The sequence below is a fragment of the Dromiciops gliroides genome, chromosome 3 (genome assembly GCF_019393635.1).
Source record: "Dromiciops gliroides isolate mDroGli1 chromosome 3, mDroGli1.pri, whole genome shotgun sequence".
Taxonomy (NCBI): domain Eukaryota; kingdom Metazoa; phylum Chordata; class Mammalia; order Microbiotheria; family Microbiotheriidae; genus Dromiciops; species Dromiciops gliroides.
In genome coordinates this window covers 636,607,897-636,631,735 of record NC_057863.1, presented here as the reverse complement: position 1 = coordinate 636,631,735, position 23,839 = coordinate 636,607,897, and the positions used below count along the sequence as shown (strand labels likewise).

The 23,839-nt window shown below is 40.4% G+C and overlaps 1 protein-coding gene across 1 annotated transcript in view; it reads right to left on the bottom strand.

Moving 5' to 3' along the window:
- The window catches only part of LOC122748175 (tumor necrosis factor receptor superfamily member 14-like), a 67,894-nt gene extending 44,335 nt beyond the window's left edge, over window positions 1–23,559 (bottom strand). Inside the window, exons 1-4 of the mRNA XM_043993860.1 lie at window positions 23,468–23,559; window positions 17,233–17,343; window positions 15,057–15,165; window positions 4,786–4,911 (exon numbers count right to left, since the gene is read on the bottom strand). Coding sequence (XP_043849795.1) covers window positions 4,786–4,911; window positions 15,057–15,165; window positions 17,233–17,256 — 259 coding nt within the window. The 5' untranslated portion in view covers window positions 17,257–17,343; window positions 23,468–23,559. The remainder of the gene's footprint in view (window positions 1–4,785; window positions 4,912–15,056; window positions 15,166–17,232; window positions 17,344–23,467) is intronic.
- Between the last annotated feature and the right edge of the window lie 280 nt (window positions 23,560–23,839).

Genomic DNA, 23,839 nt, shown 5'->3' with positions numbered 1-23,839 from the left:
ATCTACAGAGAAAGAACTGATGGTATCTGAAAACAGACTGAAACACATTTTTTTGGACAATTCCTTAATCTGAAGTTTTGTTTTTATCTGTTTTCTCTCACAACCTAGATAATGTAGAATTGTTTGCCATGACTACTCATATATTTAAAAAAAAAAAAAGAGATGAACAACAATAAAAAAAAGACAGACAGATTCAGAGTCACTTTTTGCCACCAACACACACTGGAGGAGGACACCAGTGGGGAGGCTTTCGTTGACTTTTCCCAGCTCTGCTTAATTCTAGATTTGACCCATGTTGTTTGAGATTCATGAAGATAAGACAGAGGGCCTGAAACTAGACTTTACTATCATGGAATCATGAATTTACATCTGGAAGAGACCTCAGAGGTCATATAGTCCAAACCCCTAATTTCACAAATGAGGAAACTGAGGGCCAAAGAAGCCAAATAACCTCAGTATCACAAGGACAGTAAAAGCAAAGATGAGTTTGCAACCCGAGTCCTCTCACACCAGATCCAATCATCTTCTCACTGTACCCCAACTACCTCCAGGGAGGCAGCCAGGGCTGAGGAAGGCCCGGGAATTTCTCAGTTTGTCAGTACAGCAGCCTGAAGCAATAATAGTTCTGGGTGCCTGGTGGTTGCTGACAGAGCAGGCTCACCTCTAGACTTCACGTATTTGACAAGGCTGCTGATTCCATGAGCCATACAGGTCTTGCAGTCATCTTCTTTCATGTTGGTGCAGAAATAGCCTGGTGAACAGCTACACACTGTGTTGGATGTTGATGAACATTCCCTTCTGGTTTCAAAGCCAAATTCTGAAAGAAAAAGCAAGAAGAAGCAGACAATTGGTCAGTCAGTCAATCAACATTTATTCAGGACCTAGTATGTTCAGGGCACACATTACAAAGAAAGGCAAAGACAGTCCCTGCTTTCAGGAACTCAGTCTAATAATGGGAGAGACAGCATACAAACAAGTATGTATAAACAAGATACATGCATGATAAATTGGAGAGGATCAATAGAGGAAAGGCATAGGACTTAAGGGGGCATAGGATTGGCTTCTTGTAGAAGGGGGGATATTAGCTAGGATTTGAAGGAAGCCAGAGAGGTCTTGAGGCACAGGTGAGGACAGAAAGAATTCCAGGTAGGGAAAATGCCCAGGTGGGAAGAACAAGGAGGCCAGTGTCACTGGATCACAGTGTATATGGGGAATGGGGGAAGAGGGTGTAGGTTACAAGCAGATTGGAAAGGGAGGAGAGGCTAGGTTATGAAGGGCTATGAAAATTTTGGTTTTGATCCAGAAAGTGATAGGGAGCTACTGATGTTTATTGAGTAGAATGGTAACATGTTTGGACCTGCACTTCAGGTAAATCATTTTGGTAGCTGAATGGAGGATGGATTGGAGGGGGGAGAGATGTGAGGCAGACCTTCCCCTCCCCCCCCCCAACCTATGGTAATAATTCTATGTGAGCAGAAGAGGGTCTGCACCAGGGAGGATGCAGTGTCAGAGGAGAGAAGGGGGCATATTTGGGAGATACTGCAAAGGTGAAATTGCTAAGCTTTGTACATAGATTGGATATGGAGAGTAAGAGATAGTGAGGGGTTCAGAATGACTTGGGGGAGGAAATATATGGCCTCTGATGACAGCCCATTGCAGAGGGCCTTAAGTGCTGACTGCATCTTTTATGTTGGTTTTTCTCTCCCCACCCAGAGTAAGACATCCTGGAGGGCAGTAGCAACATTTCAGAAGCCTTCTATTTTCATTGATTTGTAAGGAAGAATCCCTCCTATACCACTTCCAACCAAGGGCCACCTAGCCTGTGCTGGGAAATCCCCTGTGAGGGGGCACCCTGAGGTCACCCATCCCTCTTTGGGCTCCACTGCTGCCTCATATCTGTTGTGGCTGAGGGATCCTAGACAGGGCACTCAGGCTACTCTGAGACCATGAGTTGTAGACAAGGTGCTCACATGCCTTAATAGGAATTTTCTTCCCTAGAAAAGTAAAACCACAGGCCTGGTTTCTCCCACACACTTCCACACTGACCAAGCTCCAAAAAAGAAAAAAAAAAGAGTAAAAATCTCTGTGCTGAGGATGGGCTACAAAGACAAAACAGAACAGTTCCTGCCCTCAAGGAACCAATATTGTACAGCCTCATTTGTCATGTCCTCTCAGTGAAGACAGACCTCCATGTGAGCCCCTCCCTTGGGTGAGTTCTCCATAAAATGGTCTTTTAGGCAAATGTATTTTTGGTATTCAAACAATGTGGCCAGCCCATCAGAGTTGTGCTCTCTTCAGTAGAATGCTTGGCAGGTTAGCTCATAAAAGGACCTCGGCATCTGGTACCTTATCAGGCCAGGTGATTTTCAGAAACTTCCTAAGACAATTCAAATGGAAGTGGTTCATTTTCCTGGCATGGTGCTGGTAGGTTGTGCAGGTTTCATAAGAATGCAACAATGAAGTCAGCACAATGGCTCTGTAGATGTTCAGTTTGGTAGGCAGCCTAATACCTCTTCTCTTCCACTCTTTCCTTTGGAGCCTCCTAAACACTGAGCTGAACACATCAACTTCATCATCTATGTGGACATCCCTCCACAGTACACTGCCAATGTACAAAATTTCTCTATTTCCTGGAACCAATAGTTCTATGTATAGATAAGATGGAGCTGGCTGGTGGAGTACCTGTGTTTTCGTGGTGTTAATCATTAGGCCAAAATTAGCACAATCAACAGAGAACTGATCCATATTTTGTTGCATCTCAGTTTCAGAGACTGCATTGAGTGCATAATCATCTGTGAACAAAAAAAGTCTTGCACCAACTCTCCCTCAATTTTAGTCTTGGCTTGTAGCCTTTTGAGATTAAATAATTTACTATCAGTGTGGTAGCTGACCTTGTTTTTGTCCTTGATGAAGGCAAACATGCTGAAAACATTGTGCTAAAAATCATGGGAGAAATCAAGGCACACAGCCTTCCTTTACTCCACTGGTGACTGGGAAAGCGAGAGAGTATTGTCCATTATCCAGAACCCAGACAAGCATGCCATCATAAAACTGAAGTATGATACTGAAGAACTTCTCCTGGCAACCAGATTTTGACATAATTTTCCATAAACGCTTAAAACTGATAATACCAAAGGCCTTTGACAGATTGATGAATGTTGTATCCAGACCTCTATTCTGCTCCTGGCATTTCCCCTGGAATTGGTGTGAAGCAAACTCCATATCTACCATTCCTTGGTCCTTTCTGAAGCCACACTGGCTCTCAGTTAGATGACCAAGTGCCAAGCACTGTGCTAACAGCTATCAAGTCATTTGATCTGCCCCACAAAGAGGGAGATAGATGCTGTTATTGTGCCCATTTTACAATTGTGGTAACTGAGGCAGACTGAGGGTCAGAGATTCCCAAGGTCACAAAGCTAGAAGCATCTGAGGTCAGATTTGAACTTAGGTCTTCATGACTGCAGACCTAGCACTCTATCTACTGTACCACTTAGTTAACAGTGCCAAAATCTCCTAGTAAAGTGCATAGAGAATAGATTTAGGGGCAGCTAGGTGGTGCAATAGATAGAGCACTGGCCCTGGATTCAGGAGGACCTGAGTTCAAATCTGACCTCAGACACTTAATACTTACTAGCTGTGTGACACTGGGCAAGTCACTTAACCCCAGTTGCCCTGCAAAAGACAGAGAGAGAGAGAGAGAGAGAGAGAGAGAGAGAGAGAGAGAGAGAGAGAGAGAGAGAGAGAGAGAGAGAGAGAGAGCTGGGAGGAATTAAATGTATTATTTTATCTAACCCTCTCATTTTAAAGATAAGCAGATGGAAACCTAGAAAGCTTAGTCATCTTCTCCTGATTTCCCTTAATGCTGGTTCCTCCCCCTGAGATTATCTCCAGTTTATCCTACCAATATCTCATTTGTACAGATTTGTTTCATGTTCTTTCCTCCATTAAACTGAGTTTCTCAAGCTTTTTTCTTAGTGTCCCCAGCACTTCACACAGTGCTTGACACATAGTAGGTGCCTAATAAATATTCACCTACTGGCTTGTCCAAAATCATACAGATAGTAAAGGGCAGAGCTAGGATTCGAATCCAGATTCCCTGACTTCTCATCTAGGACTCTTCCCAGTGCATCACCTTGTGTCAATATTGGGGGTGAAAACCTTTTCAGACTCTAAAACAGATATGTCTGAGAATGGAGGAAGGGAAGATGAAAAGCTGTGAGCAAGTTCTTAACTTGCAATCATAGGACCTGAGTCCAAATTCTGACTCTGGTATTTGCTGCCTTGTGACAGGACAAGTCAGAACTTCTCTAGGGTCAGTTTCTTCAGTAAAATGAAGGCCCTATATGAGATGACTTCTATTATCCTTTCCAACCATGGATCTGGTATCTTATGATCCCTTCCCTAGGGGCTGGGGAGGGGAGAGAACCATGAGTAGAGCAGGTAGACAGTCCCTGGGGGGAGAAAAAAGGAAAAATGAGGGAGCAAGAACAAGGAGAGCCCACAGTACTTTACCCTGTCAAGAGATCAGACATGTTTAAGAAGATTTCCCAGTTATGCAAAATAGCCTTTTCAAATAGAGAAGCCCAAGTTCCAGAATACTGAGAGCCAAAGTGCATGAGATGGGCAGCAGGACTAGCTTCATCACCAGCATTCTCCTGCCTACCCTCTGCCCCATCCCCTCACCAACAGGGAGAAACATCCCCTTCCCCAGCTTGATGCTGCCCTGAGCCACCTGGACTTCGGGGGAAAGTGGGGGTAGGTCAAGGCCCCTAAAGAGTTTCTTACCAGGGTCACAGACTTTACACTGGAGACACTCCTTCATGACATTCTGCCTTGCTGTGTAGGTCCCAGGATTGCAAAGCACACACATGGTTGGTTTCCTTATATCGCATGACATATTAAGCCTGAAACCTAATGGTATCAAAGAGACAGCATCAAGAACACAGCACAGGACCCCTCCCTGCAGGAGCCCCTCCACTCCAATCCCCCTCTACCCAGTACCACACTGACACTGCCATCTACACACCCTAGGCCAGACCCAGGAAGCTTCTAAGGCCACCTATGAAAACCTAGGATGGTTTACCATGAGAATTAGGATGGTTCACATTCACATCCCAACTCACACAGCCATAGAACCTAGACTGTCAGAACTGAAAGGAACCTCACAACAAGAACTTAGAATGCCAGAATTAAAAAAGAACTTCAGGAGATAGACTGTGAGTTAGGAAGGATCTCAGAACATAGGATTTAGAGCAAGAAGGGACCTCAGAACCCAGGATTCAGACATGGGAAGGCAATCTTAGAAGACAGAATGTTAGAGGTGGGAGGCCTCTTAGGACAAAGAATGTCAGAATTGGGAGCGACCTCAGAACTCAGAATCTCAGAGCCAGAAGAGACCTCAGTGCATAGAATGTCAGAGGGCAGATGGAGCTCAGAACATAGGATTCAGAGCTAGGAAGACACCTTCAGAACACATAATGTTACAGGTCACCTAGTCTTACCACCTTATTTTATAGATAAGGCAACTAAATAACTGGGCCAGTGTCACACATATAGTAAAGTAAGTGGGAACACCAGGAGTCAAACTGGTCCCTAAGATCCCAACCCATTGTGCACTAAATTTAGGCCAAGATGGGAACCTGAGTCTCTCTCTGGGTTGGTCTCAATGGTCACTGCCATGGGGTATCAGGGAAAATACAAGGGGCGGGGAGAGTGTGTTTGTGGGGGGTTGAAGGTGGAGGTACAAGAGGCAGGATCAAAGGTTGTGAGCCTTAGTTTATCCAGAATAGCATTCCTAAGCACAGTAAATGGGCAATGACAATGTCCTGAGACATATGAAAACCAGGCTTATTACAAGAGAAATGAACATGCAGGTGGAAACAAAGGGATTCCCAGTTTTTACGAAAGTTTACAATAGCAGAAGGACAGGGATACCAGGAAGGGGCAGGACATGGGAGGGGGAAATGTGCAGCAAAGGTGGGAAAAAAGAGGAGACCCCTCCCATGGGGAGGAGCAAAGTGATGGCAAAAGCCTCATTCTTTTCCCTTGCAAACTGCTGGACTATGAAAATAGGAGGGTTCTCTTGTCTGCAAAGGACCCCAGCTACACAAGTATTATTCCAGCCTGGCACACACTGGCTGGTACCCATCTTGAATCCTCAGAACACACAGGGAGTCCAGCTTGGGGTGCTTTATGTCAGCTCAGGCAGACCTTCATCCTGGATACAATCAGGATCTCCTGCATTCTCTGGGTCCAGTGTTTCTGGAATACATGGCAACTCAAAGAGACAAGATCAGGGGGTCCCTTAACAACTCTTAATGTGACAGAGCAGACAATTAAATGCAACAGAAATTTATTAAGCACTCTATCTGCAAGGCTTAATCTGAACAGGTAGGTAGCACAGTGGATAGAGCACTGGATTTGGAGTCAGGAAGACATCAATTCAAATTCACCCTTAGACACTTATTAGCTATGTGACCCTGGGCAAGTCATTTAACCCTGTTTGCCTCTGTTTCCTTCTGTAAAATGAGCTGGTGAAGGAAATGGCAAACCACTCCAGTATCTTTGCCAAGAAAACCCAGATGGGGTTATTAAGAGTCAGACACGACAGAACAACAAAAAAACAAATTTACAAGGCACCCTATTGGCCTTGGGGATAAAAGGACAAGAAACAGAAACAGTCTCTGCCCTCAAGGAGATTACATGAATGAATGGGTAGAAGTCAGGAAGATGGTCATCTGTGATTAGACTTAAAGTCAGGAAGAGTTTCCTCAGCATTTGAGCTGTAGTCAAGTAGAAACATTTGCCTCAAGTGGAGTTGGTTCTTCTTGGTTGGATGTCTTCAAATGGAGAGTGGAGAATCAAATATAATATTCCACTGTGAGAAGGAGAGATTAAAGAAGGGAGAGACTGGAAGCTGGGAGACAAACTAGGAAGGAACCTGTATGGGATCACTTTGTGTATGAATGTGAAAGATGTTGTGGAGATAAAATTGACAGGACTTGACAACTGATTGAGTAGCTCTGGGGATGGAAAGATGTGGGAGAGGGAAGAAATGAGGATGACTTCAAGTGAACAGAAGTCAAGATGTCATGGATGCAAACTATCAAAAACATTTTTAGATCTAGAAAAAATAATAACGAAATTCATCTGGAAAAAACAAAAGCTCAAGGATATCATGGGAATCAATGAAAAAATACTAAAGAAGCTGGTCTAGCAGTGCCAGATGTCAAACTGTATTATAAAGCAGTAATTATCAAAACAATCTGGTACTGGGTATGAAATAGAGAGGTGGATCAGTAGAATAGAATGGATAAAAAATACATTATAATAAATGACTATAGTAATCTAGTATATGATAAATTCAAAGATCCAAGCTTTTGGATCAAAAACTCATTATTTGAAAACACTGCTGGGAAAACTAGAAAACAGTATGGCAGAAACCAGATAAAGATCATCATTTCACAGCATATATTAAAATAAGGTCAAAATAGTTGAATGATTTACACATAAAGGATGATACCGTAAGCAAATTAAGAGACCATAGAATTATTTATCTGTCAGATTTATGGGCAGGGGAAGAATTTAGGACCAAAGAAGACATAGAGAGCAAAACAAAATGTAAAATAGATAATTTTAATTATATAAAATTAAATTTTTTTGCATAAACAAAACTAATGTAACCAAGATTATAAGGAAAGCAGAAAACTGGAAAAGAATTTTTGAAACAAGTATCTCTGAAGCAGTATCTACCTAAAACCATCAGACAACATATATGTAGTGGGGTTAAGTCAGATGCATTACCAGTAAGATCAGGGATGAAACAGGGATGTCCATTATCATCTCTATTATTTTTTTAAATTATTTTTTGGTGAGGCAATTGGGGTTGAGTGACTTGCCCAGGGTCACACAGCTAGTAAGTGTCAAATGTCTGAGGCCGGATTTGAACTCAGGTCCTCCTGAATCCAGGGCCAGTGCTCTATCCACTGCACCACCTAGCTGCCCCTATTATTTAATATTGTATTAGAACTATAAACTTTAAGCAATAAGAGGAGAAAAGGGAATTAAAGGAATTAGAATAGGCAAGGAGAAAACAAAACTATCGTGCTTTGCAGATGATATGATGGTATAGTTACACGATCCTAGGGAAGCAACTAAAAAACTACTTGAAACAATTAACAACTTTTGCAAAGTTGCAGGATATAAAATAAATCCACATGAATCAACATCATTTCTATACATGACCAACAAAGCTCAGCAACAAGAGATAGAAAGAAAAATTCAATTTAAAGTAACTGTAGATAGTAAAAAATATTTGGGAGTCTACCTGCCAAGACAAACCCAGGACCTCTATGAACACAGTTAGAAAACACTTTGCACACAGGTAAAATCATATGTAAATAATTGGAAAAATACCAATTGCTCATGGATAGGCCAAGCTAACATAATAAAAATGAAAATTCTACCTAAATTAATTTACTTATTCAGTGCCATACCAATCAGATTACCAAAAATTATTTTATAGTGCTACAAAAAATAACAATATTCATCTGGAAGAACAAAAGGTCATGAAGGCCAAGGGAAATAATGAAAAAAATTCACAGCAAGGTGAGCTAGCCATACCAAATAGAGATAGAGTGGTGGATCAATGGAATAGGTTAGATGCAGGAGGCACAGCAGCAAATGACTATAGTGATCTACTGTTTGATAAACCCAAAGACTCCAGTTTCTGGGGTAAGAACTCACTATTTGACAAAAATTGCTAGGAAAACTAGAAGATAATGTGGCAGAAACTAGGCATAGGCCAACACCATACACCAAAATAAGGTCAAAATGGGTACATGATTTAGACATAAAGGGTGATATTATAATACATTAGGAGAGTAAAGAATAGTTTGTTTACCTCTCAGATCTATGGAGAGAAGAATTTATGACCAAACAAGAGACACAGAATATTATTTTTTATTACATTAAATTAAAAGTTTTGTACAAACAGAAGCAATACAGCCAAAATTAGAAGGGAAACAGAAGCATGGGAAATAATTTTTATAGCCAGTGTTTCTGATAAAGGCCTCATTTGTAAAATATATATAGGGAACTAAATAAAATTTATAATAATACAAATCATGCCCCAATTGAGAAATGGTTAAAGGATATAAGAGACAGTTTTCAGATAAAGAAATCAAAACTATCTATTGCCAAATTTAAAAATGTTCTAAATCACTATTGATTAGAGAAATGCAAATTAAAACAACTCTGAGGTACCACCTCATACCCATCAGATTGGCTAATATGACAAAAAAGGAAAACAAATGTTGGAAAAGCTGTGGAAAATTTGGAACACTAATGCATTGTTGGTGGAGTTGTGAAGTTATCTAATCATTCTGGAGAGCAATTTGAAACTGTGCTCAGAGGGTTTTGGGGCTGTGCATGCCCTTTGACCCAGCGATATTACTATTAAGTCTGTATTCCAAGGAAATCATAAACAAGGACAAAGGACCCTGTGATGAAATAATGGGATTTAGCAGATACTCAAAGACCCACCTGGAGATTAATCTAGCCTGATTGAATCAAGTGACAGTTATTGACTGCTGATTAGCCTACTGGATTGTAATCACACCTGGCTAGCCCTTAAGAAGGTATTGTTCTCAGGAGCTAGACTGTGAACTCAACTTAAGAACACCTTCAAAACCAATCGATTTGATGATACCAACCCATCAGCTTGAAACAGTGTGTAAGGACTGTCTGTGTTCCAGACCTATAAAAAGCTTCCACAATCAGCTTGCTCAGAGTTCCTGATTAAAGCAGGTTCATGGAGGAGGACTTGAGGGAGAACCCAACCAGGCTGGAACTCTAGGCTAGATAGGCCTTTTCTTAACTTTCTGAACTCCATGTTAATACCTGTATGCTTTAATAAATGTTTAATGCCCAAAGACTGGTGCTAAAGCTTCTACTTTAAGGTAATCACACAATATAGATTTTAAACATCACAACCCACATGTACAAAAATATTTATAGCATCTCTCTTTGTGGTGGCAAAAAGTTAGAAATTGAGGAGATGCTCATGGACACAAGTTGTGGTATATGAATGTAATGAAATACTATTGTGCTATAAGAAATGATGAGCAGGCATATTTCAGAAAAACCTTCAAAGAATTAGGGGGACTTATGCTGAGTTCAGAAACAGGAGAACATTGTATACAGTAACAGCAACATTGTGTGATGATCAACTGTGATAGACTTAGCTCTTCTTAGCAATACAATGATCCTAGACAATTCCAAAGGACTTGTGATTGAAAATGCTCTCCACATCCAGAATAAAGAACTGTGGAATCTGAATGTAGATCAAACCATACTGTTACTACTTTTTTTTTCTTTTTTGAGGTTTTTCCCTTTAGTTCTGCTTCTTCTTTCACAATACGACTAATGTAGAAATATGTTTAATGTGATTATACACATATGACATATCAAATTGCTTTCAATCTTGGGGAGGGGGAGGGAAGGGAAGGAGGGAGAATAAATTTGGAACTCAAAATCCTATAAAACAAATGTTGAAAACTATTTTTCCATGTAACTGGAAAATAATAAAATACTTTTATGATTTTAAAAAAAGAAGTATCTCTGATAATTTCTCAGTTATATAGAGAACTGAGTCAAATTCATAAAAATAAAAGTCATTCCCCAATTAATAAATAGTCAAAGGATATGAGCAGTCAGTTTTCAGACAGAGAAATCAAAGCTATCTATACTTATATGAAAAAATGCTCTAAATCACTATTGATCAGAGAAATTAAAATTAAAACAACTCTGGGGTATCATCTAGCACCTATCAGAGTGGCAAATATAAAAAAAGGAAAATATTGGATGTTGGAAGTAACATGGGAAGGTGTGAGGCTAATGCACTGTTGGGGGAGTTGTGAAAAGATCCAACCATTCTGGAGAGTAATTTGGAAATAGGCCCAAAGGGCTATAGAACTGTGCATACTCTTTGATCCAGCAATACCACTGTTAGGTTTATATCCCAAAGACATCCCCAAAAAGAGAAAAAAACTTATTTGTACAAAAATATTTATAGCAGCTCTTTTTGTGGTAAGTAAGAATTGGAAATCAAACGAATGCCCATCAACTAGGGAATGGCTAAAAAAGCTGTGGCATATGATTGTGATGGAATATTATCGTGCTATAAGAAATGACAAGCAGGATGATTTCAAAAAGGCCTGGAAAGACTTGTATGAAATGATGTATAGTGAGTTGAGCAGAACCAGGAGAATGTTGTACACAAAGACAACAATATTGTTTGAAGAAGAAATGTGAATGACTTAACTATTATCAGCAATACAATGATTCAAGACAATCCCAAAGGACTAATTAGTAGAAGCATACTATCCACCTCCAGAGAAAGAACTGATATTGATTGTAGATAGAAGCATCCTATTTATCACTTTCTTTCATTTCAAAATATTGCAAGCAGCTAGCAAAAAGGAATTCAAATACTGTGGAGCTACAATAAGGATAACACAATATCTAGCAGCACCTCTATTAAAGAACCAGAGGTCACAGAATATGATATTCCAGAGGGCAAAGGAACTGGGACTACAATCTAAAATCACCTACCAGCGAAACTGAGTATAATCTTTCAGGGGAAAAGTGGGACTTCAATGAAAAAGAGGACTTTTAGGTATTTATGATGAAAAGACCTGAACTGAATGGAAAATTTGACTTTCAAATATAGGACCCTAGAGAAGCATAAAAAAGTAAACAGGAAAAATAAATCATGAGGGACATTAAAAGGATAAACTGTTTATATTCTTACATGAGAAGATACTTCCAACTCATAAGAACTTTCTCAGTATTAGGGAAGCTGAAAGGGATATACTTAGAGGACACAGGTATGAAATGAATATAAAGGAATGATATCTGTAAAGCATTTATCCTTGTTTTTTGTGGGGCAGTCAGGGTGGGGTGGCTTATGTCTGGGGCTGGATTTGGCCTCGGGGCCTCCTGGGTCCAGGGCTGGTGCTTTGTACACTGTGTCACCTAGCTGACCCATGATGACATTTTTAAAATAAAGTTAAGGTGTAAGAGGAATGCATTGGAAGAAAGGGAAAGGGAGAGGTGGAAGGATGTAAAGTATCTCACATAAAAGAAGAAAAATTATAGAGTGGAGGGGGAAATGGGGAAGGAGCAGAGGAGTGAGTGAGCCTTACTTTCATCAGGATTGGCTCAAAGAGGGAATAACAAACACTCAAGTGGGTATAGTAATATACCCTGAGGGAAAGTGGAAGGGAAAGGGGAAAAAGGGGAGAGGCGAAGGAAGGGAGGGCAGATTGGGGGAGGGGCAGTAAAAACCAATACACTTTTGAGGAGGTATAGGGTGAAAGAAGATAGAAAATAGAGTAAATATCAAGGGGAGGGAATAGGATGGAGGGTAATACAGTTAGCAATAGTAATTGTGAAAGAAATGATGAGCAGGTTGCTATCAGAAGGATGTATGAAAAATGCAAACCATCAACAGAGGAAGAACTAATGGTATTTGAATACAGATTGAAGTATAATTTTGTTAGTTCCTCTTTCTAAAGTTATTCTGTCTATTTTCTTTCACAACTTGACTAATGTGAAGATACTTGGCATAACTATACATATATGACTTATATTGAATTGCTTGATTCCAAAGGGAGATTTGAGGAGGGAGGGAGGAAGAAAATTTAGAACACAAAGTTTTAAAAAAATCAATGTAAAGAAATGATGAGGAGGTGGATTCCAGAGAAACCTGGAAGGACTTACATAAACTGATGCTGAGTGAGATGAGCAGAACCAGGAGAACATTGTACACAGTATCAGCAACACTGTGTGTTGATCAACTGTCATAGACTTGACTCTTCTCAGCAACACAATGGTCCAAGATAGTTCCAAAGGATTTATGATAGAAAATGCTCTCCAAATCCAGCAAAAAAGAACTATGGGATCTAGATACAGATTGAACCACACTATTTCTACTTTTTTTTTTGTTTTCCTTTTTTGAGGTTTTTCCCTTTTGCTCTGATTCTTCTTTCATAGCATGACTAATGCAGAAATATGTTTAATGTGATTGTACATATATAACCTAAATCAGATTGCTTGCTGCCTTGGGCAGGGTGGAGAGAGGGGAGGGAGAAAAATTTGAAACTAAAAATCTTACAAAAACAAATGTTGAAAACTATCTCTACATGTAACTAGAAAATAATAAAATACTATGTAAAAATAAATTTAAATTAAATTAAAAAGCTAAAGCAGCAACTGCTGGGAAAACTGGAAAACAGTATGACAGAAATTAGATATAGACCAACATTATACACTGTACGCTAAAACAAGGTCAAAATGGGTACATGATTTACAAATTAAGGATGATACCATAAGAAAATTAAAGGAGTATGGTATTGTCTATCTGTCAGATTTATGGACAGGGGAAGAATTTAGGACCAAAGAAGATATCGAGGAATAAAATTAAATGTAAAAAAGATCATTTTGATTATATAAAATTAAAAAGCTTTTGCCAAAACAAAACTAATGTAACCAAGATTACAAGGCAAATAGAAAACTGGGAAAGAATTTTTGAAACAAATATCTCTGATAAAGGGCTCATTTCTCAAATATATAAAGAATTGCATCAAATCTTTAAAAATACAAATCATTCCCAATTGATAAATGGTCAAAGGATTTGAACAGGCAGTTTTCAGACAAAGAAATCAAAGTTATCAATAATCATGTGGAAAAATGCTCTAGATGATTATTGATTAGAGAAATGCAAATTAAAACAACTCTGAGATATCAGCTTATACCTATTAGAATGGCAAATATAACAAGAATGGAAAATATTGGTTGTTGGAGGGATTGTGGGAAAACTGGAATGCTAATCCATTGTTGGTGGAGTTGTGAAAAGATTTAACCTCTCTGGAAAGCAATTTGGAACTATGCCCAAAGGGATATAGAATTGTGCATACCCTTTGATCCAGCAATACCACTACTTGTTTTATATCTCAAAGACATCCTCAAAAAGAGAAAAAGACCTATCTGTACAAAAATATTTACAGAAGCTCTTTTTGTAGTGGCTAAAAATCGGAAATCAAAGGAGGGCCCATCAACTGGGGAATGGCTAAACAAACCGTAGTATATGATGGTAATGGAATATTACTGTGCAATAAGAAATGACAAACAGAATGACTTCAATAAAGCTTGGAATGACATGTAGGAAATGATGTATTGGGAACTGAGTAGAAGCAATAGAACACTGTACACAGAGACGTTATGGTTTAATGAAAAACTGTGAATGACTTGACTATTCTTAACAATGCATTAATCCAAGACAATCCCAAAAGAATATTGATGAAACATACTATCCACCTCCAAAGAAAGAACTGAAATTGATGGAACAGACTGAAGCATGCTATTTTTCACATTCTTTCATTAAGTGACAAATATAGTGATGTTTTGCATGATCATATTGTAACGACTGGAATGATGCCACCTGCTGGAGACTTACTTTAGAAAAGCTCTGCCATGAGGAAAAGGTCTCTGAGGGCAAGCCATGCAGTCAAGGTGCTCAGCGTCAGGAAGTGACGTTTGCTCGTGGGTACTGTCTATCAAGGCTACCAGCCAATCAACTTGAGGAGCCTCCCATTTCTGGGAGGAGGACACAAAGTAGAAAGCAGATGCTGGCAAAGGGGTTCACTCTCTTTTTGGTTCCTGACCTTGCCATAGTGGGTCAGATGACAGGGTCTCTTAGAAATAGATTTTTACCTTTCTTTCTGATCCTAATGCTCTTTAATAAATACTTAAACATTTAAATACTCGCTAAAGGTTATAATTTATTGGTGGCCACTCATTAGATTTTAGATAGACTAGCTAGAATTTTATCCCCTTACAATTTATGTATAACCCATATCGGATTGTTTGCCACCTTGGGAAGCGGGGAGGGGAGGGAGGAAAGGAGGGAGGAAAGGAGGGATAGAGATTGGAACAGAAAAATATAAATAAAATTGTTTAACCTGAAAAAAAAAGAAAGAAACTCTCTGACCTACCTGCATGGCAAGGGGGGCAGCACTGCCCATCCACCTTATACTTTCCAGCCTCACATTCCAGTGCCTCCATGAAGGGGATGAGCTGAGTAATTATCACCATGCTGAACATCTTGGGCAAAGAAAGAAGCAGGTGATGAGGAGAGAGCATGGTCCAGGGTGTCAGAAGACTGGGCCCTAATATTGAACCGGTCACTCACTGGCTAGATGACCTTGGGCTAGCTACTTACTCCCCTGGGGCCTCAGTTTGCCCATCTGTCAAATGAGGGGGTTGAGAGACAATATAATGTAATGGAGAAAGCACAGGAATGGGAGCCAGAGGATGAGTTGGAATCCTGCCTCAAGCACTTACTAACAGTGTTACCCTGGACGAGTCATTTGACCTTTCTGGTCTCAGCTTCCTCATGTGTAAAATGAAGAGATTGGACTTGGAGGTCTCTGCGATCCCTTCTAGCTCTAGACCTGGGACCCTGTGGTTTAATCTCCAAGATAGAGTCTGTGACTTTAAGAAGCACAAACCTGGGAAGACTAGGGTATAGGAGAGAGGGGCATGGATGCAGATATGGTATAATTTTAATCATGACTAATTCACACTTAATGAAGCACTTTAAAGGTTTCTAGGGGAGGCAGCTAGGTGACACAGGGGATAAAGCCCCGGCCCCGAATTCAGGAGGACCCGAGTTCAAATTCGCCTTAGACACTTGACACTTACTAGCTATGTGACCCTGGGCAAGTCTCTTAACCCTCATTGCCCTGTAAGAAAAATAAATACATAAATAAATAAAGGTTCCCAGAGAGCTCTGCACACTTCTCATTTGAGTCTTACCACAACTCTGTGAAAGAGGTGCTATCATTATACCCATTTTACAGATAGGGAAACCAAGGTTGGAAGGTTCATCCAGTAAATTGTGTGAGGCAGGATTCAGATTCAGGTCTTCCTGACTCTATCCTCTCTGCCCCTCTCCAAGTGATATTGCAGGATTGTCTACCAGGAGCCTGATCAGAACCTGAGGCCATGGGGAGAGTAGAAGGCCGGCAAAATCCCTGCCTGAAAGCTCTACAGGGGAATTATTGCCTCATATGGCCTGGCTGCTTCTCAAATAGATTTCACCCAAAATAGCAACCAGTGTTTATCTCCAAGTCATGGGGAAATGAGGGGCAGAAGGACAGGGAATATAAAATGAGATAAAGTGCTTAGCCAGTGTCTGGCACAAACTAGGCATTCAATAAGTGTTTGTTTCCTTCTTTCTTTTATTTTATGCATTTAAATCATGGTTTTGCAAGGAGTCAGAGACTCCATTGAATTGCCAAAGGTCTCCATACCTGCCTCCCAAATCAATGAAGAAGCTTTAATTTCTAATCTTTCCCCTTTACTTTGGGGAGAAGAAAGTGTGTCCTCAGAGAGGTAAGGAAAAGTCCAATCAATAAACATTTATTAAGCACCTAATGTGTATGAGGCAAACAGGTAGGTGTTGCAGAGGAAAGAACACTAGGCCTACACCTGAGTTCAAATCCAGCCTCTGACACTTGCTAGTTGTATGACCCTGGGCAAGTCACTTAACCTTGTTTGCTTCAGTTTCTTGATCTGGGTGGGCAGCAGCATAACAACAATAATAGGAAGAGATTCAACTCATTAGTCTCAGAGATCCCTTCCTCCTCTTCACTGGTGATTTCCAGCTGCCTTAGTCTCTCCCTCCCGCCTAGTATCTAAGTCTCCTTAGATGTCCTTCTAATTTCCTGCACCCCCTCTAGTCTTGTCCCCCTCCACCCATCACTAAAATCAAGAGGAGCAAATCTGGACTTTGGATTCCTTTTGTGTCCAGTCCAGGGGCATGGAGAGGATGAGAAAAAATTGGGGAGGGAGGAATGAGGGAAGGGGTCACCGGCTGTAAGGGAACTGGGAAGAGGGAAATGGAAGGGAAAGACTGGGTAAGGGGAAAAGGAGGAGGGAACTAGGAAGATCAACAAAATGGAAATTAGGGAGGAAAACAAGGAGAGGGTCCCCAGCTGCCTCAGTATATTCCTCTGCATCCTCCTCTCTGACTTCTAGAGTGGAGCCTACAGCAGTCCTTCCTTCCTCTTCTAGAACGTGTGTCTCTTTAGGGGGTGTGGGTGGAGGCAGGAGGCAGGGCAGAGACAAGCAGTCCATGTCCAGTTGTCCCCGGACCCAGATTCATACCAGAAAGCAGACTTGTTTTACCATCTCTGTGGGTCTCAGTCTTGCTAAGTCACCAGCTCCAGAGAATATAGCCTATCCTTTTCTGTTCTTTGACAAAGATCTTCAAAGAGACTGCAAATGAAAATAAAAACTGTTTGTTAATGATGCAAATATGCGGGCAGGGAAAACAAAATCTTCTAAAAAATGAACAATCAGTCTCAACTGAGGACTAGGCCACACCTGGGAAATGTACAAATATAAGAATGAATTTGCAAACAAGGAAACAAAATGCTAATAATGGGAAACTTGAAAATATGCCTAACTTCTTCAGCCCAGGGAGAGGATGTTTGTATGGGCAGGCAGGTGGCACAGTGGATGGAGCACTGGCCCTGGAGTCAGGAGGACCTGTGTTCAAATCTAGCCTAAGACACTGTGACTCTGGGCAAGTCTGTTAACACTCTTTGCCTCAGTTTCCTCATATGTAACATGAGCTGGAGAAGGAAATGACAGACTAGTCCAGTATCTCTTCCAAGAAAACCCCAAATGGGCTCAACGAGACTCAGACACCACTGAAATTGAGTGAACAACAACAACAAAGGTGTGCATTGGAATAAGGGCTGGAGAAATAAAGAAAGGCAAAAGCAGGCTCTGCTCTCAAAGGGTTCACACTCTAAGGGGATCTGGGGGGAGGCAGCTACAGTGACTTGTCCATGGTCCTACAGACAAGAAATCACAGAGACAGATTTTTCAATCTGGGCCCTCTGCCAGCCAAACTACTCCTCTTCCTGCTGCCCTGGTTCGATTTCTGAAAACCTTAGTGCTGTCAGACAAGGCCCAGGAAGTATCACTGGCTGCCTCTCAGTTTCATTTCATTGACATACAAAGGGAAGTATGGGAGGGAAGTACGGGAGGGGAGTCTAGACCAAGCCCAGCCAAGGCAGATCCAACAAGCTGGGACCTGAATCTGAGTCATCCCCTCTTCCTCCCCCCATGATGTACTACAATCCAAAGGGTGCAGCAATCAAAGGAGACTTTCCCTAGGGGATGGTAGTCTATTACGGTGGTATCATCACAGCTCTAGAATTACAAGAGACCTCTGAGATCACCTAGTGCAACTCTCCTATTTCATAGATGACGACATTGAGTCCCAGAGAGCTTAAGTGACTGGTTCACTGTCACACAGATAGTAAGGGCTAGGACGGCAATCTGAACCCAGGGGCTTCTTGTCTTCAAAACCAGGACTCTGACTACTGTGTCTCCTTCATCAGACCAGAGCTCAGGAGAGCCTGGGGTCTGCTTGTTGGCACCACTCTAAGAAGGAAAAAGTGTCCACTTCCAAATTAGCCTCTAAATACTCATTACAAAAACAAAGAAAAAAACCCTAGATTTCTCAGTTTACATATTTTTTAAAAAGTAGGGGCAGCTAGGTGGCACAGTGGATAAAGCACCGGCCCTGGATTCAGGAGGACCTGAGTTCAAATCTGGCCTCAGATGCTTGTCACTTACTAGCTGTGTGACCCTAGGAAAGTCACTTAACCCCAATTGCTTCACCAAAAAAGAAAAATAATAATAAAAAGTAAACAAATACACATATCTGGCTTTATTATTTAATTTTTCATTGACCTTTCTCTTAGATGTGTCAAGGGGCCCAGAGTACCCCAGAAGTTCTCTGGGGCATATCAAGGAATCTTCTCCTTGAGAAACTAAACCAGAGGAACCAGTTCCCCACCCTTCATTCTAGACCCCCTCAACCCTGGGGCGATAAGATGAGGTGTGGCTACTTCCTTTGTGTCCAGAAGAGAGATGGCTTGAGAGATCCTTAGCCACCCTCCACCCAATTCCCCCAGCTACCACCAGTGGGGGATGGTCCTCCCTCATTGAAGGAACTTTCCACAGTCAGATGGTCACCCCCGCCCCCATCAGTCTTCTATAAAAGTACCTGCCAGTCTCCTACTCGAGGAGATTGGTATCTCAAAGCCACATGCTTTGTGCCATACCTCTCTGCCCATGAGAAGTCCAAGGATTTCTTTCATGGTTTCCCTTCCCCTCCCTTCCCTTGCCCCGAAATAAACTACCATCTTATTCTAACTGCTTTTGTGTGCAAGAGGGTATAATTCTTTAAAGAGGAATTCCTAAGGACCCCAAACCACTAACCCAAACCCCATACCCAATTTCCCCCCATAACAGAAGAATAAACATTTTTCTGATGTGATGCAGGGGCCTCCCAAACCTGAGAGGTCTCAGGACCACAGCATGGCCTAATCAAAATGAGGAAGACAAAGAATGGGAGCTGATCAGGCAGCCAGGGGTCCAGAGTCTAGCTTGTAAAGCAGAGAACAAGGTAGGGGCTCTCCTTGTTGTCCTGAGGATCTGTTTAATCAAATGTCTAATTTTCACTTTTTCAAATATAATGTATATATATGCATATGTATATATAATTTTTGAAAGTCACATATTTATTATATCCTTTTTTCAAAATAAACCTTTATATTTAAAGTTTCCAGTTCCAAATTCTATCCCTCCCTTCCCTCCCCATACCTTAGGTGGTAAGCAATCAGATTTAGGTTACTCATATGCAATTATGTAAAACATTTCTATATTAGTCATTTTGTATAAGAAGACTGGAATGAAAGGAAAAAAAGAAACAAATAAAATGAAAAATAGCATTCTTAAGTCTGCATTCAATCAATACAAGGTCTTTCTTTGGAGGTGAATACTGCATCATTAGTCCTTTGGGATTCTCTTGGATCATTGTATTCCTGAGAAGTTAAGTCATTCACCGTTCATCATCAAACAATATTGCTGTTACTGTGTGCAACATTCTCTTGGTTCTGTTCATTTCACTATACATAAATTCATGTCTTTCCAGGCCTTTCTGAAATCATCCTACTTGTCATTTCTTATAGTGCAATGATATTTCATTACAATCACATACCACAGCTTGTTTAGCCATTCCCCAGTTGATGGGCATTCCTTTGATTTCCAATTCTTAGCCACCACAAAAAGAGCTGCTATAAATATTTTTATACAAATAGGTCTTTTTCTCTTTTTGAGGATGTCTTTGGGATATAAACCTAGCAGTGGTATTGCTGGATCAAAGGGTATGCACAGTCCCATCACCCTTTGGTCCTAGTTCCAAACTGCTCTCCAGAATGGTTGAATCAGTTCACAACTCCATCAAAAGTCCCAGCTTTCCCACATCCCCTCCAATATCCAATATATTTTTCCTTTTTTGTTATATTTGCCACTTTAATAGGTGTGAGATGATACCTCAAAGTTGTTTTAATTTTCATTTCTCTGATCAGCAGTGATTTAGTGTTTTTTTTTTAATATGACTATAGATAGTTTTGATTTCTTTGTCTGAAAACTTCCTGTTGACCAGGAAATGACTTGTATTTTTATAAATTTGACTCAGTTCCCTACCTATATGAGAAATGAGGCCTTTATCAGAGATACTCGTTGCAAAAATTCTTTCCCAGTTTTTTGCTTTCCTTATAATTTTGGTTGCTTTGGTTTTATTTGGGCAAAAGCTTTTTTTAGTTTTATACAATCAAAATTCTCTATTTTATATTTTGTATTGCTCTTTATATCTTCTTTGGTCCTAAATTCTTCCTCTGTTCATAAATCTGACAGATAAACTATTCCATACTATTTTAATTTGCTTATGGTATCATCCTTTATGTGTAAATCATGTACCCATTTTGACCTTATTTTAGTATGTGGTATGAGATATTGGTCTCTACCTAGTTTCTGCCATACTGTTTTCCAGCTTTCCTAGCAGATTTTGTCAAATAATGAATGTTTGCTCCAAAAGCTTGGATCTTTGGCTTTATCATGTACTAGATTTCTGTGGTCATTTATTATAGTGTAATTCATACCTATCCTACTGATCCATAGCTCTATTTCTTAGCTGGTACCAGCTTGTTTTGATAATTATTGCTTTATGATATAGTTTGAGATCTAGCATGGTTAGACCACCTTCTTTCACATTTTTTCATTGATTCCCTTGATATCCTTGAGCTTTTCTTCTTCCAGAAAATTTTATCATTTTTTTCTAGATCTATAAATATTTTTGAATATTTTTATTTGTACTAAATAAATAGATTAATATAGGTAGGATTGTCATTTTTATTATATTGGTTTGCCCTACCCATGAGCAATTGATATTTTTCCAGTTTTTTAGATCTGACTTTATTTGTGTGAGAAGTGTTTTATAGTTGGTTCCTATAGTTCCTGGGTTTGTCTTAATAAGTAGACTCCCAAATATTTTATATTGTCTACAATTATTTTAAATGGAATTTTTCTACAATTATTTTAAATGAAATTTTTCTATCTCTTGCTGCTGACTTTGTTGGTAATATATAGAAATGCTGATGATTTATGTGGGTTTATTTTGTATCCTGCAACTTTGCTAAAGTTGTTAATTTCAAGTAGTTTTTTAGTTAATTCTCTAGGATTTTCTAAGTATAACATCATATCATCTACAAAAAGTGATAGTTTTGTTTCCTCATTGCCTATTCCAATTCCTTTAATTTCTTTTTCTTCTCTTATTGCTATAGCTAACATTTCTAGTACAATATTAAACAATAGAGGTGATAATGGGCAGCCTTGCTTCCTCCCTGTTTGTATTGGGAAGTTTTCTAGCTTATTCCTATTAAAATAAAGTTGGCTGATGGCTTTAGGTAAATATTATCATTTTAAGGTAAGCTCCATTTATACCTATATTCTCTACTGTTTTTAATAAGAATGGGTTACAATGTATATTTTTGATTTCATTTTTTATACATCCCCTCTATTTCCCATTATATTTCTCTCTCCCTCTCTGTCTCTATCTCTCTCCACATACACACACACACACACACACATATACATACACACACACACATATATATATATTCATACACACATACATGTGTACACATAACTCATACACATACACATACATAAACACATAGTTTTATCCCATCAATCAAGTCCCCCACTTGAATCAGGAGTCTTCTTGACTTTGAGGCTGGTTCTCTACCTCACATTCTCTTCTTTGGGAGAATGGCAAATGCCAAATGAAAAAGGCCTCCTGACAGTGTGACCTTGGACAAGCCTCCTAACCTCTCAGTGATCCTGGTAGCTCTCTGAGTTTATAGATTGTAGAGAAAGTGCTGACTTATATATCTGTAAAGGGATTTCTCTCCTCTGGGAGAGTGCTTGCATCAGTGAAATCCCAAGTGCAGGCCCTATGTCCAGGTCCAGTTTTTCATTGATCTTCACTTTCATATTTATCCCTCTCCATTTCTGTACCTAATGACCAAGACCTTACAGACTATAAAAAGGAAAGGGGGTGAGGAGGAGGGGAAAATAATTCAGATGGGTAAAGATGGCTATGGGGTTGTAAGAACCACAGCTTGGGTCCACATTCTGCCTCTTCTTCTTTTTCTGCCTGAGTGACCTCAAACAATTTACTTAACCTTTCTGGGCCTCAGTTTCCTCATTTGTAAAATGCTAACTGGTTCAGTGGTTTAGAATGGAGTACCAGGGCTATACCAGGGCTAGAGTCAGGAAGACCTGAGTTTAATTCCAGCCTCAGATACTAGCTGGGAAGTCATTTAACCCAGCTTGCCTCACTTTACTCATCTGTCAAATGAGCTGGAGAAGGAAACTCCAAATGGGGTTACAATAAATGACACGCTAGCCTCAGAGATTCCTTCCTCCTCTTCATTGGTGATCTCTAATTGCCCTAGTCTCTCCCTCCCACATGGTATCTAACTCTCCTTAGATGTCTTTCTAATTTCCTTGCACCCTCCTCTAGTCTTGTCCCCTCTACCCACAGCTAAATTCAAGAGGGAATCTGGACTTTTGATTCCTCTTGTGTTCAGTCTAGGGGCATGGAGAGTGTGGGAAGCAATAGGGCAGGGAGGAGTGAGGGAAGGGGCGCTGGGTGTCAGGGAATTAGGAAAAGGGGAATTGAAGAGAAAGGCTGGGTAAGGGGAAGAGGAGAAGGGAACTAGGAAGATCAACGAGATGGGAATTAGGGAAGAAAACAGCGAGATTCCCCAGCTGGATCCGTATGTTCTTCTGAATCCTCCTCTCTGAGCTCCGGAGTCGAGGCTACAACCGTCCCTCCTCCCTCTTCTAGAATTGTGCCTCTTTCAGGTGTGGGGACGGGGGGGGGGGGGCGGTTTGGGGGGGAAGCGGGAGAGGTAAGGAGCAGGATGGAGGGCAGGGCGTCCCTGTCCAGCTGCCCCCAAAGCCAGATTCATACCGTCAAGCAGCATCGTTTGCCTAGCTCTCTGGATCTCAGCCTCACCAGACCTTCAGCACCGGAGAAGATCGCCTTATGTATCTATCCTGTTTTGTTCTTTCACAGAAAATGAAAGTAAAAACTTAGTTAAATGCAAATGCCGGGGCGGGCAAAATGAAGTTCACTCAAAAGTGAAAAACCAATCCCAGCCGAGGGCGTGGCCATAGCTCGTAAGTGTGCAAAAAAAAAAAAAATGAATTTGTAACCAACTTCTTTAGTTCAGGAAAAGGATGGGCATAAAGGCAGCCAGGTGGCAGAGTGGATGGAACACTGGCCCTGGAGTCAGGAAGATCTGAGTTTATTTATTTTATTAAATCAGAATGCTATTTTAAT